This window comes from Aythya marila, assembly GCF_965140915.1.
Source record: "Aythya marila genome assembly, chromosome: 3".
In the NCBI taxonomy this organism is placed as follows: Eukaryota; Metazoa; Chordata; class Aves; order Anseriformes; family Anatidae; genus Aythya; species Aythya marila.
The window spans coordinates 67,584,172-67,598,016 of record NC_139044.1 but is presented as its reverse complement, the minus strand read 5'-3'; the positions used below and the strand labels follow the sequence as shown (position 1 = coordinate 67,598,016).

Genomic DNA, 13,845 nt, shown 5'->3' with positions numbered 1-13,845 from the left:
TATGGTTCTAAAAATATCTGTTAGTTTTATCCTTTCAGTGGATCACAATGTGTTCATTTGGTAATATACTATTCAAATATCACTACCTGATGCCCACAACTTAGAAGCTTCAACTGAAAAAAAAAGAAAAAAAGGAAAAAAGAAAAAAAAAAAAAAGCCATTTTACAAAAAAAAAAGAAAAAAAAAAAACAACTCTAAACAAGCATTTAAAACCAATTAATAAAATGGTTTTAATCAATTCCCCAACTCTTCATAGTTGTAACACTGACACATCTTCTGATGTGTCTTTCCTCTGTAAAATGCATTGTAAAATACCTTTCCCCCACACATGGAACAACCAATCTGTATCTTTAAAAAGAAAAAAAAAAAAAAAAAATATATATATATATATATATATATATATATATATATATAATGAAAGCAGCTACCATTAGAGTCACCAATAAAATTATCTCTGAAAGCCTTGGCTGACTTTCAGCTAGGCCTCAGTAAAACTAACATGCACTTCTACTGCTTGTTAAATGCCATTAAGACTAGATAATATTTGTATGTATTAGGGATGAAGATTAGGCTATCTAAAGCAAAATGAGGATTACCTGTTTTAAGATGCCTGCTGCCATTTCATGGCTGCAGTCAAAGATTACATGGAATTCCTTGCCTCTTTTCATCTCCTTTAGCAATGGCTTTGCATCTTTCGTGTCAGCTGGTAACTGACGGATTTTTAGTCTCAGGTTGTACCGTGACGGAGCCTTGATGAGCTCTTGTAATCGAATAAGGCCTTAAAGAAAATAGAGGAGTCAAAGGAAAAGAAAATTATCAAAACAAGAACCTGATTTGCTAGCAGGACAACTTACTACAAACATTTGAAATTTTCTGATTTTCTCTCCCTTCTCAGTATGCTGCTACTGATACACAGAAAAGTATTAAAAAAAAAAAAAAGTCTCTGTACTCTTAGTACATTCTTATCACACATCTTTCTTCTGCCTTAATATTAACAGACAGTAAGCAGCCTCAGTTAGGATTACATTACAAAAGACAAATCTTCCTTCATGAAATTATGATATTCCTCTTCAAAGAATGTATATAATTATTTTACTTCAGTTAAAGTGATATCTCAGACTAAGAATTTGTAATCTGAGTAGGCAGTCTCCTAACTAATCTATCAGATTCACATACTAAGTTGTGGATCACTTCAGCATTGTAGAACATTCTTGGATAATCTGTATGATAGTACTAACTGAATTTTTCTGTTTTGTATATACAGGTAACAAAATACATATGCAGCAGAAAAGACAATGACTAAATGACTTATGTCATTGCATTCCTCTTCAATACTTCACAATCCTATTTTGAATTACTTAACTTTTACAATGGAAGTAGATGCAGAAACATTTTTCCAAAAATATTGCTGTTCATAGCAGCACAACAGCGCATGGCATTGTGTACATATCATTGACTGGTCTGTGACCAACAGTGCATATTAAGTTGTTGAACTGTCTTAGAATGACAGGGTAAAGACTGCCTCCTACAAAGCAGCAGTTTATTTTAACACTAGCAGAACAGATGTATTGTGCTGTGCTAACTTCCTTCTTGCATTAGAGGATGCTATATTTACTGGCAGTAACAAGGCTCACCGTTACATTTCCTGAACATATATAATAGACTGAACTGCGAAAAAATTGCATCTCTGCTTAGGATTTAATTTACAGAAGGGTCATGGCCTAAATTAAGTGTTTCTAAAATTTGAAATAGCTCACTTCACTTCATCAAAAATATTAATATAAATTTCTTATTATTATTTACTTATCATAAGCACATTGCATAAAAATATAAATATAGTATTTTATCTCTACATATTCTCCCTGGTTATGACTGGATGTCAAAGTTGATGTCAAGACATCAACTGTCTTGATTTCAGGAAAATATGTAATGTAACTTGGAAGTATTAAAAGAAATTTTTATAACCTCTTCTATACAGAAGATTTACTTCTGTTTTGTATATAGTCTTTTTCCAACATATAGCGTTTGTTTAACAACATAACATTGAGAGATTTTAACAACAAAATACTTCTGTGATGTTTTGTTATGATACTTTTAGATTGTAAAAATCACAGCTTTAATCATTTCCAGCAGAATCAGGCCAGTAGAGAATGATAAGATAACGAAGATAATGTCAGTCACCTCTGTTTAATCATCCCTCCTTTTTTTGACCCTGCAAAAGATCCACATTACTTCTCAATGCTGAAATTAACAGGAACAGAAATTATAGCTTACTATACAATATCTCATATTCATCACATTTTTTGGTAACACTCCTAACACACACACACACACACATTGTTCAAACTGAGACAACTGTTACTGATAGCTAAATTATCTTTCAAATTTCCATCTTCTATGAAACACTTCTATACGATCTTCATTACTTCAAGTATTGTGAAAAAATAAATCCAGTAAGACAGTATGTGCTGATTATCTTTCTTATAAAGTTATGATGTGAAATAACAATAGTGTTTTTTCTACAAAACAGTATGTCAAAATTTTAAGGTTAGAGCAAAATATTTTCGCTCAAGAAGGGATAAAAAAAATAATTCCATATGTTCCAGATTATTTTAATTGTTGGCTACAAAAAGCCAACTGGAAAATTTGTAACAAAAATAATTTTGACTCATATTGCGTTATATTTGGTATGTCTAATTTTAGATTTGTCTGGCTTTACTTTATTTTGTTTGTCCTGCTTTGAAAATGAAATAAAATCCAACAATAAAAAAAATCACAGAATTTTCTTATTGGCTATCTCTAGCAGAGATCCTGAGGGCAGAACAGATATGGAAACTGAAGTACTTTATCACGACTAGAACTGGTACATGCTTGCTAAGACAAAAAGAAGTAATAGCTAGAATGTATGTGACCTCTGAGAAAATGGCAGTTATGAGCCCACACGGTTGTGAAAATAGTACTTTTAGTAACTATAATTCAAATAAAAAAAACTTGCCATATTTACCTCAAATGTCCTCAAATGGTATTACAGAAAATGAATTAATGTATTTAATGGAAGCTTATTTGGGTTTAATACTTGATTTCTAAATGACCTTGAATAAATACACTTAAAAGCCATCTTGAGGAGGTGTTTTTTTCTTTAGCTGAAAAGCTTATCCATCTATAACACATTACCTTCATTTTATGATGACCTAGAAAAACTGTTTGAAAGTAAAACTTTGACAAACAAAATCTAGCATATGCCACTGTCCTTATTAAGATTAAAGACAATAACATGCCAAAAAAAAAACCACTTAGGATTGTCCCCAAGCCTTTCCCAGTTCCTTGAGACTAAGAAAAATAAATAAACCGTATTGTTCCATTTTCTATACTGTTTTCCCTCAAAAAATAAGATCTATGGAATGTACAGAAAATTTGAAAAATATCTGAAAAATAAATATTAGTTGCCAAAATATGCTAAGAGTGATTGAAGATAGGAGATTCAGAAGTGCATCACTGCTTGAGTCTTAAATTGAAGCAGTGATTATAAAATATGCAGCTGTCCAAAATGAGGAAAACTTCAAACTGCATCTCAACCACACAGTTGTTGGATAACAGCATGATGAATTTTTCCTCAGGATCTCTGCAATCTGAAATACATTTGTCTTTTTTTGTGTGTATGTGTGGTGTTTTTTGTTGTTGCTGTTTTTTGTTTTCCCCAAATGAATCAAATTTTATTTCTTTCAGGAGGCCAGGAATAAATAAAGTATTGTAGACTACTCTTAAGTGCACTGTTATCAAAATCTGCAGCTGGAGTTGCTTACTGGAAGACGAAGAGACACTTGTTATTATGATGGTTACGGCAACTATCTTAGAGAGGAAACACCTGGGCTTTAGTCCTTGTTCTCATATTTCTATGCTGAATCTCTTTTCAACAGCAAAGAAGTTGCTGTTTCAACAGCAACTTCTTTGCTGTTGAAAAGTAGCTTTAAATAGTGGTTTGTTTTTTTTATGTAAAAAAAAAAAAAAAAAAAAAAAAAGTAGCTTTATTCCATGATGCAGCTATCTGGAATCAGAACAACTCCAGAACAAAACTTATGTTTATGGAAACAACTATGAAATTGTATAAGTTACTGAAGTGATTCATTAAGTTTAAGTTTTCTATAGAAGTAGCAAATGCAGTGTTTTTCATACACCAACATTTAAAAGGAAATCTGATTGTTCTTTCTTGACTGCAAACTGTTCCTTTAGAGTATTGTTTATTTAGAAGGGCAAAATGCCTAACTTGTATGTCTTACTTGTACTTGAAGGTGTTATTTTGCTCAAGTTGAAGACAGGAGAAACAGTTAAGATTGTCAAGAAAAGTTAAAATGGGATGGAAAGAAGGGGAAAAGGGCATCTAGTTTTCTCTGTTGTAAGCCCACAGGTTCCAAAATTTTAACAAACAAATGTAGGACATTCTAAATTGACAGATCCCTTGATTTTCCCCATTTCTTGCACCAATGCAATTGCTACCTTTTAGAACTTTGGTCTTTTACTGTAAGGCCCAAGGTTTCTTACAGAATGGCGAGAATTTTTTTTACGGCTTACAATATTCCTGTGAATTTAACATATACTGTATGGCTGACAGAGACTGCTGCAGGTGAGAGTCAACACTTCAAATAGTTTCTTCCAAACTACCTTTGTTGTATTTCAGAGCATTACCCACGATGGAGAGCCAAGAGCACACCACTTCATGTTCTCCTCAAGACCCTAATTGGACAGTTCAAGAATAAAGTAAGTCCTCCTCTTCATAAGTCTTACCATGATCAGGCTTCCCCAGAGGAAGAAAAAAATCCCATCAAAATTTAAAACACATGACTACAGATTTACCAAAGAAATTAAATACGCTCAAGGAGAGCATTCTAATGTATCTGCTTCCTAGATTACCCATGTATCTGAGAGAGAAGTGATGAGCAATAAACAAAGCAACACATTGGGAAAGCAGTACAGAAGTAGCAGAAACTACCAGATAAATGTGAACATCAGAATGGGGGGAAGAAAACCTGCAAATGCACACCTATGTACTTCACTTATCAGACCTCAGTGCTGGAGCAGAACAGGGGTGCATGAAAACACATGAATTAAGTATTTATTTCTTCATAACTGTCAGGACACAAATTGAAACCATTAAACTTTCTCAAAGCATATTTTAAAGATAAAGGAAGTTTGGGACATAGTATTCTTGCTCACAGCTTTTAAGCATACTTAATTCTAGTAATAGTTACAGGTAACACATTCTACCATTCTTTGGACTTTGACATACATTTTTCATTGCAATTCTTGCCACCATTAATATTCGTTAAGTTCAGATTAATTAGATAGGGCACAAAACATATTCCAGTCTACCAACTTTGGTAGTTCACTGGGCCATCTGCTACAAGGAGTATTTGTTCATCCTTCTCCACACTTTAATCAACAAATCCATGCTGGCACAAATTCAACAGCTCCAGCTTGTGAGGCTCCCTTGGGCATGTTGTCAAAAAGCAAAACCCTTGGGCAAGGCAGGGTAGTGGCCTTCATTGCAGGCCCCCTGCACGCAGCACATGGTGGGACAGACACAGTGATAGTGACACTGTGCCATGACCGCTGCCACTCACTACAGAGGAATGCCTCACAGAACAAAATCGACATCATGATGAACATACCCGTGTCTGGTGCTTTTATTTCTAGGTAAGAACTCTGATGGGTGAAGTGCTGAGAAGCAGCATGTCCTCACTCAGGCAGTGCTGGAAAATGAGACTAGCTAAACATTTTGCAGGTGTGGCTCTGACTTCAAAAGCAGGCTCTTGGAATATAATTCAATGGCTATAAGTTTCCTTCTATATTGCATCTAGTATATAAAGCTTAGAAGGAAAACAGGCAAAGTCTATTTTATTTTTTTTCCTGGAAAAGCTGCCCTGAATTCCCTCAGTGAAAATGGCAGAATTAATAAGAAAAACAAAAACATGCATTCTCTTTACCTTTTCTTCTCCATTATGCTTGTGTGAAGGGACCAGAGTTGGAGATTACTGGAGATTACTGTTCATACGAGGTACAAATTACAGAAGGGCCCAGTGTGGCCCACCATGGGCCAGTGGTGGTCACAACCAGCTCCAGCTGAGAAATCCCACCAGGTGCCAAAAAAGGCAGCATGGCTCAAAGGAATCAGGGAAACAAAATAGCAGCCATTCATGGCTGGAGACCCACTCCTACAGAGAGACAGCTCTGTGTCATAGGGCAGCCCAGATGAGGGGAAGGAAGACTGCCGCCTTGGGCATGCTGTGCCAGAACATCCCTGACGGACTGTGGCCCAGGCTGACAGAAAAAGACATTATACACAAAGCAGCAGGAAACTATTCCACAAAACAACCCTCCCAGGTTAAATATTGATGGACTTTGTGTTAGTAGTGGTGAAAATTCACAATTTTCTTTTGGCCTAAGGAGTGGAAATATATGTATTACACATAATTGCATCTTTTATTTCTGTAGTAAAATCCTTGTTTAAAAGTTTGTTTTTAATAGCAATTAAGTGAAACTCCTGACTTTAAATTGCTTTGCCTGCAGTGCTTTCTAACCATTCCGAAATTCATGTTTTCCCCTTCTTTTCTAGGTTAGATATTAAGCAGAGGGAAATTATTCATTACTAAAGGAAAGCAGAAGTACTGAAAAGATAACATAAAAGAACAAGATCCTGCATGTGAAAAACAACACCTGGATCGAAATGTTGACTAACTCCTGACTGTCACTTATCTTCTCCTTTTCCCCTCTGCATCCAGAAATCCAGAAAAATGTTAGAACTGGTGTTAGCGATAATATCAAAATAATACATGCTTCAGAAATAAATGGTCAACCTATATATGATACAAATAAATTCTGCCACTATCCTTATAGTAATACTCTGTGTTTCCAGCTCAATTTTCAACAGCTATAATACATCATACATTTACGAGTTTCTTCAGTAGAGTTAATGTCTTTCAGTAACAACTGGAGCTCTAGCTTATTTAGTCTATTTAGCATATAGTCCTGAATACATCAGGCAATGCCAGACAAATTCTTTGTCTGCTTTCTTTTTCAGATGTTGCCAAAATTTCTTCTGCATTTTCCACAATTTTTGTATTATTTTTTTCCCCTCATGACGATATGGTTCTTTTGGATGATTCAGACTCCTGAGATGACTACTTCTTCCTACAGTGTTCAGTCATCTCTGGGATTCCACTTTTACTCTCTGCGTATGGCTAGGAACCAAAGTAGTCCTAGGTCAAACAAGAGTGGAGTATTATATATTAGCTGTAACTTTTTGAGCTACTGTTAATCCAAAACTATTCTTCAGTTCTGTTGTCCATTAAATGAGGCAATTTGGTTATTCAGGATAAAAGTAGTGAGCTATCACACACTGAAAAAAAAAGGTTTCTGGATAAGCAACAGAAAGTTTCAAAAGGGCAGGTATGCAGCGTGTGCAGCTAATCAGAAAAAGAAGTACCAGTGCCTCCAAAGAATGGAGAAACATCACATGAGAACTACAAGGATAGTGAAACTAAGGACAAAACAAATCCTTAGTTTCACCATGATTTTTAGGAAATATCTGTCTATTTTAGCCTGAAATACTTTCAATACAGTTGATTTATAATATAAAATAAAATATAGCCCTCAGATGAAATGCAACCTCTTATTTTATTAGTATTACAGAAATCCAGTGCAAATAATAAATAATAATAATAATAGCGTGGACAGGCTCCTAAACAAACCTAGTTTTCAACAGTATAAAAATAGTTGCTGTATTTTGGGAATGTACTTCCTGCAGTTTCTTTCACCAGGGACACCTTTTTCCTCTCCCTTTAAACTCTCAATCCGTTCTTTAAGCAGCCACTGTGATAGAGTCTTACCTCTGAATGGCTGGGAAGAATGCGGTGTGAGTAACTCTTTTCAGAAGCTGCCATCAATTCATCTTTAAGGAGAATCCTGAAGGAGCAGTTTGTGAGCTCTCCAGCTGGCATCTTCCTCCAAAGAGATCAATCACATTACCTCCTAGACATGTTCAACTTCAACCAGTCCAGGAAGCAAGAGCCCCAAGTTTGTTTTAAAACCTGTGTCTCCAGCTCAGCAGTCTTGCAAGCCATTGCTATGCCACCTGGCCTGCTCATCAAACTATTTATCATTTCCGTTAATGCTGCCTTTGTGCTGTACAGGAAGAATGTACTGCAAATGGGCTTTGCAGTAGGCTGAACAGATGAACCTTTTTCTGTACAAAAGAACAGTAATGCTCTTTTAAAGGCTACTCCTATCTTCAGATCTCTATCTCTATTTTAAGCAAGTTGTTTCCTCTCACACCTCTCTGTACCTTTCTTCTCTCCAGATGCCCTTCTGCCAATTTTTCTGATTATGTCTCAGAAAAATATCATTGTGTGTTGGACGTTGAAAGGAGTATGGATAGGAGGGAGGAGAATGCCAATTTCTTGGCCATTGGTAACATGCTTCAAACCCACCAGAACAGTTCATTGCTATAAAGTGATTCACAGATATTGAACATCTTAAAAATATTACCCATGAACTCTCAAGATTAGTTATGTCTTCAAGCTCTATAAAAAATTAAAAAATAAAATAAAATAAAAAATAAAATAAAAATAATAAAATAAAATCTCTAGTGAAAGGGCTTAGGAAAAAAAAATTGCACCTGCTAGCAGGACTACATGAACAGTGGACTGCTCTAGGTTCTTTGGATATATCAACACAATACAGAAAACAAACAAACAAACAAACAAACAAAAACATTAAAAACAATACAGATAAAATACAAATTAAGGGAAAGGACAGTTTGATTTATTTATATTATACAGTTTCATTTATTCGTATTTAGCCTTTTTACTACATTAAGATCACTTTACCCAATTCTAGAAGAGTAAAACAACCTTATATTTGTCATCAGTTATATTTAAACCTACTTAAATACTGTATCAAAATGGTGTAAAGTGTCCTTAATGGAGATTAAGCTTTAAGGAAAAAAATCGAGAGATACATAATCCAGAAAAATTTATCTCCACACTGTAAGCGTGATTAATACAGGTCCTTATTAACAGCTTTAGAGTTGAACATTTTAGAATGATTTTTCAGTCTTATAGTTGAGAATTAGAGAACAATCAGAATATTATGCATGTGTGTTATATGTATTTATGTATTTTTTATTAATTTTGATTCCTAACAGAAAACAAAAAAAAAAGATAGCACTATATCAGAAAAAAAAAAAAAAAAAAAAAAAAGTATCTGTAACTGATTTCAATAGCAGTTTTGCCAAAGTAAATTATATTTAATAAACCCTTTCTCAGGGAGTATGGCTGTTCTGTTTAGATTAACTTCAAATGAAAATTTAGAAATTAGATTTATTAAGGTAAGCCAAGATGCACTAGTAATCCATGATAATATTCGTATGTGCCAGAATGAACTCTGGAGGTCTCTTATGGATGAAAACAACATTTCCTTCTGGGAGAAAAATTTTAGATGTACTCGGCTTTATAGTGCTGAGCTCCCTGTATTTACCTTCTTATCAAAGCCCCCAAATGATCTACCAGCACCAAGTCTTCTTCAGAGTTGCAGAACTCCTCTGTGTAAATCTAACTACACTTAGACTATGTCAACATCTTTTCTCGTATGTTGATGAATTCATACCAAGCTTCACTCTCCCTGTATATGGTCTTTCAGTTATACAAACACGCTTAAAGAAGGTACAGTGCTTCCAATTCAGCAGTTTATTAATAACTTGGTTTTGTTTTCTGTTTTGTTTTCTTTTGGAGGGGAGGTGTTTCATATGAAATCACAGAATCATGGAATATCCCAAGTTGGAAGGGACCCACAATCATCATCAAGTCCCACACCTGGCTTCACCCAAGTCCCCCCTCAAAATCAAGCCATTACTTTTGAGCATATTGCTAGAAAAGTTTTAATAACACTGAAAAACTTTTTTTTTTTTTTTTTTTGTCACCCAGTAAGACAGGACAAATAAAAGATGTGCTACTTTCAAATGAAAACATTTTTCAAAAGCTTTCTCTTGGATGGAGCCATACCAGTAATCACAGAATACTTTTCAATTTAGCTGGCTAGTTCAGTAAGCTTAGTGTTAAAAATCACTTAAGAAAACCAGGGATCTAGATTTAACTCCAGCAGTCAGAGTTCCACTACTTCACAGATCAGTTTTTCTGTCTTGGATCTTACCATCTGCATGTTAAATCCATTTTACTTTATTGTTGTTTCAGCATAACCAGATGCAACTGAAGTACAATACAATAATCAGATGTATTGTTTTCCTGAAATGTGCACTTCAGAGCATGTGTAAATACATATGTTTTATAGTTAGTTTCAAAGAGCTGATTCCAATTCAGAACCTTTCCAGTAACAATTCACTTCTAATGACTTTTCAGCACCCTGGTGAAAAAGCCTTATTCACCATCACACACACTTCCACAGGAGGGAATTAATACAGAAGGTCTTAAGTTCATGGAAAGGTCACTGAAAGAAGATGAAGAAAATGATTTTTTTTTTCTTACCCCCACAGTATCAGCTTCAGCATACAGCAGCTAAAAACAAACAGAGGACTGTCCATTCCTTCCCTCACCTCTACACTTGGTGCATGAAAATAAAAGCAAAAAATTATATAATTGAAAAAAATGTTGAAAATGAAGAAAACATGGACTTTTATTTTAGATTTGCCATGTTTTTTCTAGTGTTGCTATCCAGCAACGTATATGACATTTCTTTACATATGTATTATGATATGACTGATTTGAAATACTACTGTTACTCAGTTTTGCAGTTGTGAAATGAACACATTCTGAAAGCTATATTTTCAATGTGATGATAATGACAGCAATGACAATTAACAGTACTAGGTAATTCAAAAGAATTCTTATAAGATGGGGAAGTGGCTGACATGTATGAGTAGTGCAGCTGAGGATGAAGAGCAAGAGAGATCTACTACAGTCAAAGGACAAAACAACTTGTATCAAAGCTGTCAGAATCAGTGTAAAATGAAGCAGCAATTTCCAGCCATACCATAGAAATATCACTAATGTATCAAACTATAACAAAATAAATAAGAAATAAAATTACTAGAAATTGGGATAGAATTGGTTTGAAAAGAAGCACCAATGAACACTCTAAACTGGAACAATGCTAGGTAAGCACATTTATTTTTGGAAACAAAAGCAGCTTTTTTTCTTTTTACTACAAAAGTTGATAAAAGTGCAAGAGAGAAAAACACTCTAGGAATGAAGCTAAAATGGATTATTTGATCTGAGACTGATGGAGAGCAATTCACAAAGGGCTTGACTTCTCAAGTGCATTTCACAGTGTTCCTCCAGCCAGAGACAAAATATGTAATAGTGTTATAGAGGTGGAAACATAGTTAAATTAGGGTAAGTCTGAGATGTTTATAATTATGCCACATACAAAATGTGAGATTATGTCTCCATTTTCCCGTTTTCATTTTTCAGTTAAATTGATTTGCCTTTCACATATTTTCTCTATTTGAAAATACTGAATAAGTATACCAGCATTCAAGAAAGCAAGCAACAATAATTTTGATCATAAATTCCCTAGCCAGTTTTATATGATTTAAATTCTTAAGTTTATTCAAACCCACAAATATCATTTAGAGTGTGTTCATTGACAGTCCAGTTTCTGGAAATATGGCCTCCATTTTTGTTCCTTGTGTTTGTAGAAAAATTCTATAATGTACTTTATTTTTATATAAGGACAAATGTTGTATCTTGTTCCTGTAAGTCCAAATTCAATTCCTGGCCAAAGAAGGGAGAGTCTTTGGTACATGTTTTCCTGAAAGATGAACTGTATTATGTTTAACATGATGACAGTTAATTTTCTTTTCAAAGACTTAATTTAAATATCTGTAGAATTATTCTCAAAGTACAACTACATGTCCATTTACCAAAAAGAGTAAGAGAATTTAACTTATTTCTCTTCAGACAATAGCTAGAGCAATTCTTAACTTCCAAAGTGTAAGAAGAATTTGAAAGTGAAATATTAACTTCACAGAATCCCCCTTACCTCTGATACTTTTATGTAGCACCAGAAAAGATATTTTTGATCTTTACTGAACCAATGGTACAGGAACTTTCTTTAAAAAAAGGAATGCAACATACTAAGTAATCAGCTAAATCCAAATGCCACAATTAGGTTTAGCACAGACTTACTAATTATATTTTCACGTGAAATTACTGTGCACAGTACTTGAAACACTCTGTACTGAAAAGATACTATGCAATATGTAATCAGTCTGAAAAATATTTCCTTATTCTCTAAAAACAGATCAAAATTATTAGCAATATTAATTATTACAGCCCTACCAAATCTGAGTTTATTATGGAAGGACTAAAAAGCCCTTGTTCTCAATAAGAAGTTTCCATTAAATTGGGGGTGTCTTTATGTAAATGGAGTCCATGTCTGACTCAGTGGCTCAGCAGATGTGGAGCAGAATTGCATGTCATTCCAGCTGATATGAATGAGAAGCAAGTTCGCCATCTCTCTCTTTTAGATATTCAACCAGTTCACTCCATTAAAAACATATTAAAAAATAATAAAATAAAATAAAATAAAATAAAAAAACAGAATAACTGATTATTAATTTATAATGTACAAATTGAAATGCACAAAAATACTTACATTAAACATGCTGTGCTAAGCTATCCTGTTCCACTCTGAATCTTTGATAAGACTGATACTTTGATAAGCTTTGATACAAGCTTTCCAGACAGGATACCCACCTAGACTTTCAAGTACAACCAGTACTTCAAATTCTACATGTACTTCAAAGAGCTAGAATAAATGTTATATAAAACTGCACAAAACAAAAGACAATATACACAAAAATCCACATAGGTATAGTTTTTACCTTACAGACAGCTAATATAAGTCCAATTTGAGGAATCACTATCAATACAGTTACTTAGTAGTGATTTATATCATAGTATATCTGCACATTCAGTAGAGAATGTGCAGTCAGCATCAGCTTCACTCAAGTCAGAAGAATCATCATAGCAGTGGAAATTGTCCTAGTAGTGACCTTAGGTGGTCACAATTGCTTGTCTTTTTCTTTATGTCTACCAAAGGCAGTATGAAAATATTTCCACTCAGGGGAAGAAGAAAAAAAAAAAAAAAACTACACACATACACACACACACACAAAAAAGACTTTTAAGATGGCGATTCCACAGCCTTTCAAGGGTATCTGTTCTTTCATTTCAACCTAAATGTTTCTAGCTAAATAATTTATATGTCCCATTAACTATGCCATGTAACACAGGATAGGTTCTTCTGTTTGTTTTTTCTTTGCAAGATCTTTCATCCACTAAACTAAACCTATGCCCATACACATGAGAGGTTTTTGTAATATTTCTCATAGTGAAGCAATGCTCAGGTATGAGAAACAATGGTTTATTATTGTGGAAGTACAAATAAAAAGATATACTGAATGCAACTGAAGAAAGTGAATGCCTTTATAACTAGAATTTCTGCCAACAGTTGGAGTCCAAAGCAAAAAAAGATTCAGGTCAGTTGATAGCTTCTTAAATACTACTGAAATTCAATAAAACAAACGAACAGTTGCCAAGAGACCTTTATTGTCTCATTATTGTATTCATCATATACATGTTCATGAATGTTCAACACAGCATTCTCAACACATTTCATTCCTTCTTGCTCATTCTGCTAAGGACAGACCTTACTTATGCAGATTTGTTTATAAAAGAAAACAGCTTTTCACATGAATTTAGGGGTTGCTCAGTTTATTTACAGAGAAACAGATTTGAACAGCCTTTTCAGGCCGTCTCATTTTATATCCTT

At 34.1% G+C, this 13,845-nt stretch overlaps 1 protein-coding gene across 1 annotated transcript in view; it reads right to left on the bottom strand.

The window, feature by feature from the left end:
* GRIK2 (glutamate ionotropic receptor kainate type subunit 2) overlaps positions 1-13,845 on the bottom strand; it is a gene marked incomplete at its 5' end in the record, with an annotated part of 393,079 nt that overhangs the window by 240,207 nt on the left and 139,027 nt on the right. The window contains one exon of the mRNA XM_082757228.1: positions 597-778. Coding sequence (XP_082613354.1) covers positions 597-778 — 182 coding nt within the window. The remainder of the gene's footprint in view (positions 1-596; positions 779-13,845) is intronic.